The following is a 17,476-nucleotide window of genomic DNA, read 5'->3' on the forward strand; positions in this document are numbered from 1 at the left end:
TGTATTTTCTGGCATGAGCCTATCTCCCCAAGAACAGAAGGATCAGCTGCTCGATCCTTCCTTCTGAAATCTGGGAGGCCATGAAACACATTACATGGTTGGCCAATATTGGCAGCTTTGACCACATGAATCTATGGCCAGCTATGGTACCTACAGGAGTTGTTTGCTGGTGAATAGTCAGATATATAGATGTATAGATATATCTACAGTGTCTGGTCTGTATGACCCATAATGTCATTCGTCGTACAGTAAATCCCCATATGAATCCTCCGCTGATTGAGGAGCTATTACAGTGTGATACATGATACGCAGCACATAATAAAACTGTTTTTTTCCTCTATATTGAAATCCAATTAAATATTTTTAGAATGTATTCACCAAAGTATCATCAGGCGATGTCACCCAGGGCAATGTCTGTGTTATTTTAGTCTAATTTTAACACGCAGCCTTCTGAGGGTGCAGTATGTTGAGACTGAGCTGCGGGTTCTGCTGTGGACCTAAACTGCTAGCATGCTCATGCGGCGCCCTGCGCGGTAAAACTGGGTGGCAAAAACCCTCAACCTCCTGAACTGCGGAGCAGCTTCCCATTGAAAACAGTGAGAGGCGGTTTCAGTGCAGATTCATCTCTGCTTCCAAATTCCACTGTCTGAATATTCAGATCTTTAATTTTTGCTATAGATAATGCCGCCACATACTCTCCAGTATGATTTACCATCCCATTGCCTTTGCTGCGACTCTCTGAGCTTGTAATATGTTCGATTTTGGAGCATGTCACACATTAAATGGATAATAATAATCGGGTCATGTATAAAACATTGACATTTTTTTCTTCTCTCGTAGCTATTTCAGTGGAAGCAGCTTGAGAATTTGTACTTTCGAGAAAAGAAATTTGCAGTGGAAGTTCATGATCCCCGCAGGTAAGACAGACACAGGCTTATGATATGGCTTCTGGGGGGTTTATACAGTGGCCAGTAGGAGCGCCTCGTACAATGCCTCCTAGAATACTGCTATATTACTGCTGATACAAATTCATTCTCCCAAAATACAAGGAGCACTCTCTTATCTGGGAGGGATGTACAAATCTGTTTCTACCGAACATCTTGCTTCATGAATGGAGTGCCAAAATGACTCACACTTACACAGGCAGAGCAATGGCACAGAGGAGGCATGGGATGGGGGAGGGGGTGTTGAGTCTATTGCAATACCTATGACTTAGGCAGGATGCTGAATCTCCTGTATGGAAACTTACTGGAAGTACTTCGAGGTATATATAGGTGGCGAGATGGTTCTTTTTCTTGGGAGATACCTCTTTGCATACGTGAGGTCTATGATGGCCACCATAAAAGAATGCAAGCGCCTATTATCTGCACAGAGATTGAAACTGAAAAATTTAATAGAAAATTTAAATAATTCAGGTTCTGGAATTTATTTCCAGGTTTGGTCAAATTGTCTTAAATTGGTCAAACACGTTGGATAAATATCATCCAAACCAACTGATTTTGGTGGAATGGGACTAGAATCTTATGTGAATGGGAGACACCTATTTCTCCTATAAGATACATAGATAGATAGATAGATAATTGAAACATAGATTAATAGATAGATAGATAGATATGAGATAGATAGATATGAGATAGATAGATATGAGATAGATAGATATGAGATAGATAGATATGAGATAGATATTAGATAGATATTAAAAGGATAGATGGATAGATAATTGAAAGATAGATAGATAGATAGATAGATATGAGATAGATAGATATGAGATAGATATGAGATAGATAGATAATAGCTAGATATTAAAAGGATAGATGGATAGATAATTGAAAGATAGATAGATATGAGATAGATAGATAGATAGATAGATAGATATGAGATAGATATTAGATGGATAGATAATTGACACATAGAAGATTTCTCTTTTGACGGTAGGTCACAGATATTTCACACACATTTTCTAGCTGGTCATACATTAACCGTTTACTGTTATCTGTGCTGTTCATCATAGCAAGTTAATATTTTTTTTCTCTTTCTCTTGAATTTTCAGAATATCTGCATCAAAAAGAACCTTTGGACAGAGCGGTTTTGTGGTTCAGACCTGGTATGCAAACAATTTCCTGATCAAGTCCATATGGGTGATGGCAATTAGCCAACATCAATTCTACTTGGACAGAAAACAAAGCAAAGTAAGTTAACGTAATCAGTCCTGAGACGCGCTGTCACTGTGTAGATATCCTCTGTAAATATCTGCCTGTTTTTTGTTTTTTTCTTAAATGGATACAGGCAATTAAGTGTTAAATGACCCAGCCCACTATATATAAGCGAAGATATAACTTTATTAATTAAGGAATGCAGGGTTGTGACAGCAGCAAAGCAAATCCTAAAATGTACATAATGCTGCACATACAAACAATAATGAAAGAAGATACTAAATAAATAAATAAACTACTGAAGTCAACACCTATAGTCAACACCTAGCTTAAAGGGACATTGGACATTCATGGTTTATTGCTAGGGTATGCCATCAATGTCAGATAGGTGCGGGTCCCACGTCCACAAAATCATTCACTATTCCCCTGTATTCCAATTCATATCCTCCTTTAGGCCCCATTCACACCACCGCATTTTTTGGTCCGCATCCGATTCGCATTTTTTGCGGATAGGAATGCGGACCCATTCATTTCAATGGGTCCGCAAAAAGTGTAGACAGCACATGTCCATTCCGTAGAGTGATTACTGTAGCGGTGAGAGGTCTGTCCCTCCGATATCAGGCGGAAAATGTGCTTAATGGGGGTCTTTTACATTTTAAAGGCCTCTGGGCTTGTCTAGGACAATGATGAAATCAAAGGACTCCCACCGACACCTCTGGAGACAGGCTGGCTGTCTTTAAAATTATATTAGCACCTCTTTATATCTTGACCTGCCCCTTATTTTGTCACTTCAAGACCTAGTTTTGACACCTTATAATTAGGTAAAGGTTTCTGGATGACCCGTGTGATAAACTAATTATCATGGAGGGGAAGGGTCTGGATTTTTTGTCATTTATCCAGATGAGGAACACTACAGTCAGTCCCTATGAAGCCTGAAGTGGCTGACAACAGGGTTATAGCTTGGGGTCCAGACCTTATAGAGACAAATTGTAAATGTCTGAAAAAAAATGTCATGGACATCTAGTTTCAACTGACCTACTGATCTTCCACAGGCCAAAATTGCGACCGCCCGTAGCCTGGACGAAATTGCTATGGATCTGACGGACAGCAGCACTAGCAGAATTTCCAAAATGATAGACGGAAAAAATCCAGTGATCATGGCCAGCAGCGGTAGCCTAATCTCTTCAGGTATGCATTTTTTTTTCCCCTATCGCATGTATGTAATTCAAAAATATTTAGTGAAAACCAAAAAAGTTAGAGAAATGACCAACATGTATCTGGTGACAGGTTCCATAGACTCTGAAGTCAGCGAAGAGCAGAAAACGGAGAAAATTCAAGAACTGAAGAAAAAGGAAAAGGATTTACAAGACGTTCTCCTGAAAAAGATCGAAGAACTTAAGAAGATATGTATGAGAGAGGCGGTAAGTGACCATGAGAGGGCTGAATGGTCAAGGACACCATGATAGGTCCTGACAGATGGGGGCACCATTGGATCTCTTCCTTTTTAAAGAGATGGTGGGACCAAGGAGTCAGATTTTTGGATTTTTTTTTGGACAATTCCTTGACCCTTTATTATAAACTGATCACAAAGTCTTCCCCTGATGAAACCCCCATCGATCAAGTCTAATCTGTGGGGAAACCTGGCAGTAAGTGTTCAATTTCCTTTTAGTGCCAACACAGCGGAAATTGAGCATTACACAGTGCCCATTCACATCGATGGCTTGTAATACAGGACAGGTCCTCCAGACCGAGAGACGCTCTTTCTATCCGATTTTCTCTGTGGTCAAGAGATTGTGAATAAAAATGTCCTAGTAGGGTTTTTATTTTGTTTGTTTTTTAACTGAACAACCCCTTTAATGAGGAGATGGTCTTGTAAGTTTTTGCCTATAAACATACAATATCTTCATTCAAAAAATTGTTTTTCTAGGAACTAACTGGGAAGCTGCCAACTGAGTACCCGCTGAACCCCGGTGAGAAGCCCCCTAATGTCCGAAGACGAATGGGCACCACCTTTAAACTGGATAATAATATTCTCCATTGTGAAGAGGTAAAAAAATTTGTTTGAGGCAGCTAATGATGTGACATGTTATCTGCATACAGGAAGTGGTCCCATCACTTCCTGTGTGTCCTGATGGTATAGGAGATGAATACTTAGGATTTTTTGTAATGTGTTTTTCTGTTTTTATGGGGGGGTTTTTTGCACCCAGGAATCCGACTTACAGAATTTGGAGCACAAGTTCCTCATACAACAACAAATGGTTGAAGCAACAAAAAAACTTTTGTTGGAGCCTGACCTCGCAAAGAATGTTAAGAGGAAGAGGAAGCAGGATTATAGTGATGCCATAAAGAGACTACAGGACATAGAGAGTGCGATCAATGAATACAGGATCAAGAGAGGGAAAGACCCAACCAAGAGGGCCTCTCTTCTCCTACAAGGTAAGAGCAACCGACCCCATCTGAAATTTTTAATACTTATGGGCATTAAAGAAGGAGCAACCCCAGGGTGTCCAATGCTCTCCTTATGTAATTCCATCAAACCTCAAAAGACCTCAGGGTTAAAGGGGTATTCTGAGACTTACAAATTGTTGACCTGTCCTCAGGCCATCAATATCTGATTGGTGGCGGTCTCACTCACAGCACCCCTGACAGTCGGAAAAGGGCTGCGGCACTCGGCTGAGCGCTGCAGCCTCTTCTTTGGCCTGTAACATGACGTCCATCGGTAACATTGCCCTTGTGCATCTTAAAGAGGTTTTCCTGGATTCAAATATTGTTGACCTATCCTCAGGATCCTCGCTGATGAGCTGTTTGAGGAGACCGCAGAGCTCCCATGAGCGCCACAACCTCCTTGCAGCTTACCAAGCACAGCGCCGTACATTGTATATTGACATTGCTGAATGGTGGGGGTCCGACTCCTGGGACCCCCCTCCCAGTCTCTTAATGATAACCTATCCTGAGGATAGGTCATCAATATGTAAATACAGGAGAACCCCTTTAAGTCCAATTCAAGTGAATGGGATTGAGTTGTAAAACCCCTTTAATGCATTCATCACCAGACCCCCACCATAACGTTACCATATATTGAATGATCATTAGCTGCTGCGTTTCCCCCATGAACGGAATCCTCTGCTTTTTACCACAATTCACAGCATTTGTTCTTGTTCTGACATTTGCCCCCCTGTTGCCTCTAGGAGGCATCAGCAAGGTGGAAGCTGTGACTAAGTTCATCTTATAATGACAGATGATAGCATTATGGTACCACGCCGGCTCCTTCACGTCGCCACTATTGTTAGTCCAAGTCATTAAATGAAATTTGGGCATCCTCCTAAACAATATTGCCGGGTTTAATCTGGACTAATTGGCTTTTTTTGGTTTAATTATTTAAAAGAAAGCATTAGTCATCCATTAGTGTCGCCTCTTCCTGTTCTCTTCACTAAATGCTTTTTTTTAATACTTTATAGATGATATCATCCCATCAGAAAGCAGCTCCTTGTCCGATACAACCACATTTGATGATGGTAAGTATCTACAGAAAGTAAATTAGTAGTTAACAGCGCCCCCTAGTGTCTGGTTTTGTGTGAATAAATGGTCTTGTTGGAACATATACTTTGGTGTCTCTCTACCAGAATGAACATTTTCCTTCTTTTCAGATGACTCACTCTACCTACAAGGGCAAAGACCCAGTTCCTTGCAGAATTCCCCCAAGACCCGACTTCCGAAAGACAGAAGCCTTAACAGAAAATCCTCCCTCAATGAACAGTTTTCAGACATGCGCCTCTCAGGGTAAAGCATCTTCCAGAGCAGTCACTTGTGGGGGTATCAGGGGCACCGGTATCTGCTGTAACACATGACAACCAATGACATATATAGATCGGATGAGGCCAAATTCGCACGTCGTGGATTTTACGTGGAATCTGCCCTGAGCTCAATCCAATTCTCGGATTCCCCAATCCACACCGTCTTCTGCGAGAATAGTTCGTTATTCTTGCAGATTCCACGTGGAAGACCTGTGGACTAGCCCCTATCCAAAGACAAGGAGCCAATCCCCATGCTGGTGCACGACGCCTTCCCCGGCAGAGGTCCAAGTGTCAACCTCTGATTTCTCCCGCGGATCTTCTAGTAACGTACATGTCGGTTTTCCCATAGGCCATAAACATTAGACTAATATAGGCTAAACTAATTTTGGCAGAACCAACCCAACGTTTAATGTGTATGGGCGGTGTCCCGACTTTTTAAATATGTTGCGGAATATAAGGACCGAGCCAGTGGATTTCAACATGCCCGATCCTTTTGTTCTCAGGGGTGATAAGCCGCCTGCAGAGGCACAGTATCTGCCATCAGTTTATTACCCTCTTACTATTGGATACATAGGGACTCAGAGCCGAGGGTGAGTCAGAAGTCAGGAACCATGCAGGTGCAGTGTGTACAGCGCCATCCGCTGCAGTCATCTGTAACCGCTTGGTATTTGTGGTTATGCGCCCAGCTGTGTTTGCTGGCTGTATAATTCAGCCTTTGTTTTAGGTGTAGTGCGAGCCAGACAATGAGATTTCACAGTATAGTCCTAATTACAAGCAAATACATGATCCCTGGGGTTACAGGATTTGCTTGTAATCTCGTAATCCAGATCCGGACAATCTATGAAAGCCAGAATTAAAATAATATCCCAAAATATTGAAACCCCTAAACATATGGAAACCTAATACATGGAAATGTTTGCATGTAATGGAACTGAGAATTCACAATTTACCTTGAGAATATTAAATCAGTGCAATAAGCCATAAGACAGCGCCACCTAGTGGACAAAAAAATCAGTTTTTAATGAAAAAGCTACTTTTTAGTACATCTGTGTTTATTGCATTAGCTTTTGCTATGATTGTTGATGATTTGGTTTACACATATGCATCTTTTTTGTGCATTCTATCATTTTGTACAACTTCGAGCAATTAATTTTATGGGTTTTTTTTTCTTCTTCTTCCCATGTATAGTCACAGAGAACCTACTTCAACACACAGCAGCCCGTACAAGACTGCCGAGCGGAAGCCTCACGGGGGCAGGAGCATGCCTTCCACTCCTGTGCTAACACGAAACGCCTACAGCAGCAGCCATCTCCAGTAAGTAGGAAATAACTTAACGCAGCATAACGATGGATCAGGAACATGGGGCGTGAGCGATCAGAGGGTTGAGGGTCCATCCACACGTCCGCAACGGTTTTGCGGTCACACCGGTCATGTGCGTTCCGCATTTTGCGGATCGCACATGGCCGGCACTAATGCCTTTCCTTGTCTGTGGACAAGAATAGGACATGTTCTATTTTTTTTGCGGGGCTGCGGAACGGAAGTGCGGATGCTGTCTGCATCTTTTGCGGCCCTATTAAAAATTCATATGTCCGCACCTGTTCTGCAAAATTGCGGAACGGAATTTTGCAGAACGGATGCGGACCCATTTTGCGCACGTGTGAATGGACCCTAATACTGCAGATCTTGCTAGAATGTAGCTGGTGGGAATATAGAATGTCTTATCTAGAACTTTCTAAGCAACCCAACCTAAATTACCTATCCATGTGAAACCGTGCATTGTTTTTTTCTTTTGGGGTATTTAACGTAGGCCACCAATGTCTATACAGTGTGGGGGGGGGGGGGGGTCTCACCTCCAAAACCACCACTGATCACCAGACCAGGGAATGCCACTTCCCATCATGGGAGGTTGAGGCTGAGTTCACGCCTGGTGGATTTTGCTGCGGACATGTGGCCTTAACTTCATAGCTTATCCTAAGCCTAGGCCTTCAATGGAAAAGTCTGTAAAACCAATTTTTTTTAAATAAAAAGAATAAGTTCAAACGTATAAAGAATAAGAATAAAAAAATAATACGTTCAAAAGGGTCGGATTTGCCATGGAAATTTCCGCAACTAATCCACAAACCATCTGCAGGGAAATCCTGAAAACAAATCCGCACCAGATTTTGGAGATTTGAGTCTAGATCTGAGGCTGTGGATTTTCTTGCAGAATTTTGCATTTATGGATTTTGCTGCAAATCCCCTGGTAATCTGCAGTAAAAATCCGCAGCAATGGGGTTGCTAGGGAATTTTATTGCGTATTTTTGGCTTTTCTATTACAGTCAGTAGGGAAGACTGTGTGGATGAGATTTGTTAGCGTTTCCTCCACTAGCCTGCTACTGTAATATGACATGAATTTTACCTCCGCACAGAAAATTAGCATTTCTTCTACGTGTGAATTTTTCCCTTACTGAATATATGTCAAATGTTTTTGAAACTAAATTGTGTTCTGTCTCTGATTTGCTAGGAATGAAGGAGTAAGCCATAACGGCCGTCAGCGGCGGGGAAGCTTAGAATCCCACACCCCTCTCATTGTGGATTCTGTAGATGGAAGTACAACATTCTCCATCTCCAAGAGTCAAAGAAGCAACAGCACAGAGGTTCTGGATGATGGCTCTTCTTACACCAGCCAGTCTAGCTCAGAGTATCATAGCACGCCGCCAAAACAGAACTACTCTTATACCACCCAGACCCTGGACAATCGCCCCCGAGATAGAAGGCGTCACAAGAAGCAAAACTTCTCTGCAGCAAACTCTGGAAGTATGCCAAACCTGGCACACAAAGACGCACGAAACGGCGTTTATCAAACCCCCCAGAACCAACCATCCTCCAGCTATTACATCACCGGCTATTCAGCCTATCACGATAGCGACCCCTACTACAACGGCGGCTACATTTATGAAAACGATACAGAAGGCCAGTATAGTGTTAACCCCTCATATCGATCGTCCATGCACTATGGCTACGACCAGTACATGAGGTATGATGCCGACCAGTATGTGCCTCTCAGTGCATATGCAACGTTAAGGCTTCCGAAAAAGAAACCTGTAAAGACTACACAGCAGATCACCAAGAACATTAACAAGGCCATTGTGGCCGAGCATTTACGGGGATGGTACCAAAGGGCAGCGTTCAATAAAGATGGCACTCACGGAATGGTTGAATCCGAGCGGGGGTCACAGAGGAGCCTCTGTTATGCTTCTATGCAAGTTCCCTCATCTCCTAGCATCAGGCCTCCATCTTGTTCATCCGGTAAGTTGGGGCAGTCTTGCTGTGCTTGGCTATAGGGAGTCCTTTCTTTTATCACAACATAGTAGATTGACCTAATGGGGTGCCTGACTTCAGGGCTTGGTCTTGTTTTGGTAGGCTATGAGGTTATACCTTGGTTTTCCTGTAGGGGCGCTGTAGCTGTTAGCATTAGTATTGCGGTACCAGAGCGGGATTGTTTCCAGAAGTTGAAAGCAAGAGCACCATCGGACTTTGGTTTATTGGGACATCTCATAGACAGACACCTCTCGAAAAAGAAAGGGGGGTGGTTCCTCTACTGTTCAAGAGATGAAAAAAAAAACTACAAATTTTTAAGAAAACTTTTTTTCATGGTTTTTGTTTTCTCCATATTCTAGTGTCTTCCACGAGCACAGCAGGGAGTCGGTGGGCACACAGCAGCACACTGGTTTACCCAAACACCGTACCTCACGCCTCATATGCTGGCTACTCCACTGCTTATAGCAGCACGCCTCTGCCTAGCAGGTGAGTCCTGGATTGCGGGCTGACCGGTTTAACATTCTCAACTTCTACAGACCCGGAACGTGTTGAAAGGGTCCTCTCTCCATCAATCGTTCTGTGTTTTTCTTTCGCATTTTGGGTGTAAGGTCAATAATTTGTCTAGAAGACATGGGAGAAAGCCCATTAGAGGTGCAGGATGCCTGTCATTCCAAGATGTTAACCCTATTTAAGTCTACCAGAAGGATGGGGTCATGGTGATCTTCTCAGTGTCTACATACATATACCGTAGTTGAATGCTTCCACCACTATCTGCCAGTTTACTTATGTTCAACTCTGTCTTACAAATTCGTAGCATGGAGACCCCCCTCCCTCTACACATACCCCCTATTCAGGCACAGGAAGCTCTAATGCTCCATTAACACCCCCTCCCTCTTCCCATCCCTTGTAAGAAAGATGGACCCCTTCCTTTGTGTTCAAATGTTGAGCTGTCTAAGCATTCGGAAGACCTGCCCACGTTAACACCTGTCAACAGAAAAGGAGATGGAGCCCATCTGGGCATCATGTGCCCCTCTCCACCTAAACTGTTATGCAGGTTCCACATCCTGGCTCTTAAAGGGGTTGACCAGGATTAGAAAAACATGGCTGCTTTCTTTCTAAAAAAAAAAAACGGCACCACACATGTCCACAGGTTATTTTTTGTATTGTAGCTCGGCCCCATTCACTTCATTGGAGCTTCAATGCCAGACCCAGCCAATGGACCATTGTGGAGCTGTTTCTCGAAGATAGCAGACATTTTTTTTTCTAACCCTTTACTCAAACCCTGTCCACCATTTTTCCTGCCACTCTTTGTATGCTAATGAGTTTTGGGTCCAACTAGAGATGTGACCCCATTTTCACAATGCCTGAAGATGCTACAGGTCCTTCCAGCTTCAGAAGATCCTCTGGTGGGCCCAGGCTCTGATACTGTAGTGGGCTCCACCGGTCCAGGATAAACAAAAAAAAATAAAAAATTTGGAACTGCCTTTGGATGCAATAACTTGCCATTAGAGTCCATATCTTTGAATCAAAACCTGTTAGACTTTATTGACGATATGGGGGTTGGACCCCAAGAATAATTTCCTCTGGTGGGCCAAAGGAACCCCACTCTGACCCTGGGTACTTCTGTAGTACATGGTATAGCGCCTCATCCATAACTATGTTTTGTTAACATTTATTTTTATTCTTATCCATAGAACTTTCCACACGTATACTCCCCAGATGGACAACCCAGACGTCGTCCCACTAAGTGACGGCCCTCTCCCGGACACCGAAGACATCTTATGGCATGAAGACTCCAAACCCGGCACCTTAGTATGAAGCGACTGACTCGCCATACTTTACCCCACCCTCCACTTATCACCTCATGTGCCTTGCAGTGAGAGCATCGATATTGCAAAATCCGCCATAGCCTGATCGGCTGGAGTATCGGCACTGGGATGCCGCCGGGAAAACCAGTTAACTTTCTACGACTGACAAGGCACAGTCTACCGGCTTATAAAACAGGCACTTGGTTTTATAAAGGAACTTATCAATAGCACTTTTTTTTTGTAAACTTTTTTTTAAAATAACTGTGAAGACAACTAGTGGCTGAAATGGTGTACTGCAGCAGGAGAAAAGCTCAAAAACGGAACGGATAACACTTTACAGTCAGTATTGGACCATTGATATGAAGGATTATAACAAGAAGGCAACGCCATGTCTCAAATAAAATCCAATGCTTCCAAAAAGTTAAAAACCGACCCTAAAAATCTGTATATATGAAGATGTGTATATAGGTTTTCTTGACTACTTTTTATCGGCATTGTATGTTTTTTTATATATATATTCTCCTAATACTTTGCTTACAGAGCTCGATGAATGAATGATAATTTCTTATGGTACAGCTTGGTTTTTAGAAATGATCACCAATTGGATCTTGTTTTTTTTATATCTATATATGCATAATGGTTGTAATCTGCTGGTCAGGTGTCACTTATATCTTTTTATTATTTTCTAATGGAACAGTTGTGGAACAGGAGGATTTTTGTGTGCGTGGATGGTACGGGTGGAGATTAGAGATGAGCGAATTTCATATTTTGAAATTCGTTCACGCTTCGTTTGGTGGTAAAAGCAGAATTGCGTTATAGATTCTGTTACCACGGACCGTAACGCAATTCTATGACGGAATGCATAACGGAATGCCTTTAGAGCTGCAAAACGGATCCGTCCCGTTTGCGTTATGCAGGGGAGTCCTCTCCTGCATAACGGAAACGGGACGGATCCGTTATGCAGGCCATAGACTTCTATTATGACGGATTGAATAACGGAATGCCTCTAAAGAATTGCGTTATGGTCCGTAGTAAAGGAATCCATAACGCAATTGTGCTTTCAACACCAGACAAAGTGCAAACGAATTTCATAACATGAAATTCGATCATCTCTAGTGGAGATCTGCAAGCATGTCAGGGGCCAGAAATCTGTCGGGTCTTGAGCAAAATGGAGTAGGAATAACAATAATAATCATTATTATTACATTTCCGTGGATTAAGCTAAAACCTAACTTTTAAGTGGTTTGTGGCATAATTTTAATAGATTAATTTTGGGTCAATCCAACATTCGTGGAGTTTTACACTTTAAGGCCTCATGCACACGACCGTTGTTGTGTTCCGTTCTGCAAAATGGGGTTCCGTTGTTCCGTGATCCGTTTCCGTGTATCTTCCTTTATTTTTGGAGGATCACCAGACATAAAGGAAAGTAAAAAAAAATCAAAGACAGGTTTGCCATGCAAATGATAGGAAAAAAACGGACGCGGATGACAATCTTGTGTGCCTCCGCGTTTTTTTGCGGTCCCATTGACTTGAATGGGGCCGCAAACCGTGTTCCACGAAAATAATAGGACAGGTTATATTTTTTGGACGGACTGGAACCACGGATCACGGACACGGATGACAAACGGTGCATTAGCCGAGTTTTCAACGAACCTATTGAAAGTCAATGGGTCTGCAGAAAATTATGAAAAACGGAACAACGGACACGGAATAAAACAACGGTCGTGTGCATGAGGCCTAAAACGTCGCTGCTTTTTTTTTTTTTCCCATTTTCCTGAAATAGTGCAATGTCCACAGATTGTGTCTGGTATTGCAGCTCGACTCCATTGAAGTGAATTTGGCCTGAGCTGCAATAGCTCTGTTTTTGCTTTTCTATCCCTGGACACAGTTGGATGAGCCAGACCCCGTCTTCCCAGGAGCCCCATAGCAGCGGCATCAATGCTCCTCGAAGGAGTTTCAAGGATTAAAAAAAAAATTGTCTGCTCATATTTCGGAAACAGCGCCACCGCTGTCCATGGTTGTGTCCGGTATTACAATTCAGTCCCATTGACTTCATTGGAACTGGTCTGTAATGCCAGAACTAACCCATGGGCTATATTGGCGCTGTTAAGTATAACTAGGGACAGGATTAACGTAGTGTTGAGTGCCCCCATGTCACAGGAGTTCCTGCTTCACCCACCGTGGTCCATAGATCCGGGTCTCCGGAATTTTTTTCTGTACAATCAACACTATCTGACCTGAGGCTTGTTAGTCACTTGATCACTTGACTCATGTTATGTAGCAGAACCACAAAGCAGGATTTTTTAACCAGCCCTGCAACTTGAAATAGATGCTTTTTCCGTAAACCAACGCATTTCGGTCCACTTCCAGTCGGCAGCTCTTCTATAGAAATCCATTCATTATCATTCCAGCAAGTAAACCAAGCGCAGGAGGAGCGCAGCTGCGTATTTCCAGGAGAGCCCCTGTCCATATGGTGCCTATGTGGATGCCACACTGACATTTCAACGCGGTCTCTGGGGCTTCACTTGTGTACAAGGGCTGCAGGTTTTTCCAGAAATGTAAAAAAAAAACTTAAGGTTACTAAGTCTAGAACAAATGTTTTAGTACTATGCAAAAGTCATCACAAGCGCAGGGCAAGGCATGCTTAAACAGGTGCCTGCGCTCACCCCGTGCAACGCCGTCCCTTCGGGCCATATTCCAGGGGATTAACCAGTTTTCTGCTAGACAGGCTTGCAGATCCCTCCCTCGACCTCACGTGTGTGAGGAAGGTTGTGTTTGTTCGTCTTTAGATTTGAGAATCAAGCTGGTCCTTAGTCATTTGGAATATCTGGGTATAGAAATGAAAGGAGAAATCCGTATTTATTTGTTTTGTACAGCACCTTCCTTGGAAATGTTCCCTTTTTTTGCATTTAAACTTCTGGAGCCGATTTTTGTATGGGTCCAATAATAAAACAAATGTGATGGATTGCTTGTCTGTGTGCATTTCCTAAGGTAATATAGAATCTATACAAGACTGAGGATTAAGGGCCACAGGGACATAGCTGTGCTGGGGCGTAATGATCTGGGTCGCAGAGGGTGCAACCGCGACCGGGCCCGCTGCACTTACGGCATGAAGTACAATTACAGTGCCGGGCCCCGTCACAGCGCTCATGACCGCAGCATCACATGCGGTCGGTCCGGCATCTGCCCTACAGGTAGTATTCACCAGTGGGTGGACGAAGCCTGACTAAGGCTACTTTCATACTGGCGTTTTTGCTGGATCCGGCAGGGTTCAGCAAAAACGCTTCCGTTACTGATAATACAACCATCTGCATCTGTTATGAACGGATCCGGTTGTATTATCTTTAACATAGCCAAGACAGATCCGTCATGAACTCCATTGAAAGTCAATAGGGGAAGGATCCGTTTTCTATTGTGTCAGAGAAAACGGATCCGCCCCCATTGACTTGCATTGTGGTTCATCCCAGAATGGAAAGCAAACCGCAGCACGGTATGAAAACGGAACGGAATGCATTTTGGAGCGCTCTGTTCTGCTCAGTTCAGTTTAGTCCCTATTGACAGTGAATGGGGACAAAACGGAAGCGTTTTTTTTCCCCAGTATTGAGACCCTGAGACGGATCTCAATACCGGAAAACATTAACGCTAGTGTAAAAGTAGCCTAACATCATACGTGAATACTGCTAGTAGGGCAGTGCCGGGCCCCGTTACATCTGTGGGCACTATAGGGACATTACTGGGGGAATAAACATTACTGGGGGCAGTGGAAGGACATTACTGGGGGCAATGGTAAGATATTATTACCAGAGACCAGGGATTTAATGATCACGGTCACAGAGGGTGCGACTGGGCACGGTGAGAAGGGGGCGATCCAAAGTTTGCCCTGGGGCCCATACAACTCTAGTTACGCCACTGTAGCTGTGGTGGCAGACACTATGTCTGGGAGTCCTGAAAACCCCCATCATAATAGTGGTCGCTATATAGGTGGTCCTTTTAAAGGGGTAGATTTTTTTGCCCAATTTGGGTTATGATTGATGATACAGCAAATCAATTTACAAGGACCCATCATCAGCACTGCATGCGCCTGACGATCATTAAAGGGGTTGCTGTGCTATGCAGTTTCTGCAGCTCCTATGCATGGCAATGGAAGCTACTGAAACAGCACTGGGCTGGTGGTCAGGTCTCCAACGGGCAGGTATATTGTGGGCTACATATTCCATATATCTGTGATGATGTAAGGTCTATAAACAATAAACTCCTTAAAAACTTTACGTGACTTGCAAATATTAACATCATTGTTAAAGGAACCCCAAAGCTGAGGTTCAGGGGATAACGGGGTTGCTGTATAAGGCCTCATGCACACGACCGTATGTCTTTTGCAGTCCGCAAATTGAGGATCTGAAAAATACAGATACCGTCCATGTTGCATCCACATTTTTTGAGGACCCCTTGACTCCAGTGGGTTCGTGGTCCGCATTTTGCAGGCAAGTATAGGACGTGTTCTATCTTTCTGCGGAACGACATACAGATGTGGAAAGCACAGATCACCCGTGTGCTTTCCGCATCCGTATGTCCATTCCACAAAAAGAAGTCAATGGGTCCACAAAAAGAACTCGGACGGCATACAGATTTTATCCATATTTGGTGGATCTGCTGTTTTTGGACCGCAAAACATAGTCATGTGCATGAGGCCTAAAGTAGAATGCAGAGCATTGTAAGGCCAAGGAGAGAGGAAAAGATGGGTGATCTTTGGCCACTGTTGGGGCTTCTTAATACAGAAGCTGTTGACCCACTGTAGCCATTAAAGGCAGCCTTCACAATGGTAATGATGGCCTAAAATGCCGAACCTACAGCAGATACCAGTTGATTAGCTGCAATTTCTACTATTTCTTTATAGGGTATGGTCAGACATGGCGGAATATTTCAAGCTTGGATCTCACTAAATATTGGCATGTCTGGTAAGATGGGTTCCCACCTGAGCTTTGCATTACATGGTCAGCCATTCATTTTACTGCAGGGGAAATGTATAGTCAGACACGGCTGTCCCAAGGGATAACTCCAGGAGGGTACAACTTGCAAATGTAGAAAGTAAAGGAACTGCCCCAATCAGGGGCGTAACTAGAAGTGCCTGGGCCCCACAGCAAATTTTTGTATGGGCCCCCCCAGCTCCCGCCCAATTTTTTATATACTATTTTTACCCCCACCTGTTCTTTTTATTTTTGATAAAAATCGTTTTATTTATATGCAAATTACCTACCTAACATGCCCAAAGGGCTGTCCCTCCGGCCGTTTGTGCCCAGCGCCGTCCCGCTATTAATTATTCACTGCTGTCCTTGTCTTTTTTTTTGTGTGCCGTAATCTCGCGCATGCGCCGATGTTACTCACGTGCGGGCCCGCGCGGTGTCCTGGCAGCAGCCTCAAGTAATGTAATCGTGCATGCGCCAGAAAGCGGAGAAAGCTGGCGCATGCGTGATTACACTACTTGAGGCTGTTGCCAGGACACCGCATGGGCAACATCAGCGCATGCGCGAGACTACGGCGATAGAAAAAAAAAAAGACGAGGACAGCAGTGAATAATTAACAGCGGGGCGGTGGTGGGCTTGGCGATAATGGGCATGGCTGGGCACAAATGGCCGGAGGGACAACCTCTTGGGCTTGTTAGGAAGGCAATTTGCATATAAATAAAAAAGATTAAACTTGACTGACACGCGGGCGCCGGGCCCCTTGTCAGCCCAGGCCCCGAAGCAGCCGCTTCCCCTGCTTCCCCGGTAGTTACGCCACCGGCCCCAATTATTGTAGCACAGCCTGGGTCTACGGGGTGATCCTCTAGTACTCTGCTGAGCAGGTCTGATTCGTTCTGTGACCAGAAGCAAAAGGAGTCAAACCACAGGGCATTCACGCGAACAATACGGATTGTGTCAGGATGCCTTCAGTGAAATTCGCATTTCAGTGTTTCCGTTTTTTTCCAAGCGGGTGCAATCAGTTTTGATGCGTTTTTCACTCGTGGGTTTACAAACAACATCTCCTTGCAACCATCAGTGAAAAACGCATCGCACCCAGACTACATCCGGATTGTATCCAGATGCAATGCGCTTTTCGATGAAGCCCGATTCACTTCTATGGGGCCAGGGCTGGGTGAAAAACGCAGAATATGGCTACATTCACACAAAAGTATTTTGTTTCTGTGTCTATTCTATTTTTTATATTTTTTTGGCTGATTGGATGAGGACACATTCATTTCAATGGGTCGGCAAAAAATGCGGAGAGCACACCGTGTGCTGTCCACATCTGTATGTCGGTTCCGTAGCCCCGCAAAAAATATAGAGCATGTCCTAGGATAGGCATTGTTACAATGGATCCGCAAAATAAACGGATGCCACACAGACGTCATCCGTATTTTTTGCGGATCCGCATTATGCATACC

The 17,476-nt window shown here is 43.7% G+C and overlaps 1 protein-coding gene across 2 annotated transcripts in view; it reads left to right on the forward strand.

The window, feature by feature from the left end:
* FRMD4B (FERM domain containing 4B) overlaps positions 1–11,918 on the forward strand; it is a 211,638-nt gene extending 199,720 nt beyond the window's left edge. For both annotated transcript variants that reach the window (XM_044301976.1, XM_044301975.1), the window contains exons 12-23: positions 841–917; positions 2,051–2,189; positions 3,206–3,341; positions 3,441–3,574; positions 4,081–4,200; positions 4,361–4,589; positions 5,612–5,668; positions 5,801–5,933; positions 7,136–7,261; positions 8,451–9,235; positions 9,607–9,733; positions 10,942–11,918. In XM_044301976.1, coding sequence (XP_044157911.1) covers positions 841–917; positions 2,051–2,189; positions 3,206–3,341; positions 3,441–3,574; positions 4,081–4,200; positions 4,361–4,589; positions 5,612–5,668; positions 5,801–5,933; positions 7,136–7,261; positions 8,451–9,235; positions 9,607–9,733; positions 10,942–11,065 — 2,187 coding nt within the window. In that variant the 3' untranslated portion in view covers positions 11,066–11,918. The remainder of the gene's footprint in view (positions 1–840; positions 918–2,050; positions 2,190–3,205; positions 3,342–3,440; positions 3,575–4,080; positions 4,201–4,360; positions 4,590–5,611; positions 5,669–5,800; positions 5,934–7,135; positions 7,262–8,450; positions 9,236–9,606; positions 9,734–10,941) is intronic.
* The last annotated feature ends 5,558 nt before the right edge of the window (positions 11,919–17,476 follow it).

This window comes from Bufo gargarizans, chromosome 7 (genome assembly GCF_014858855.1).
Source record: "Bufo gargarizans isolate SCDJY-AF-19 chromosome 7, ASM1485885v1, whole genome shotgun sequence".
NCBI classification, from domain to species: domain Eukaryota; kingdom Metazoa; phylum Chordata; class Amphibia; order Anura; family Bufonidae; genus Bufo; species Bufo gargarizans.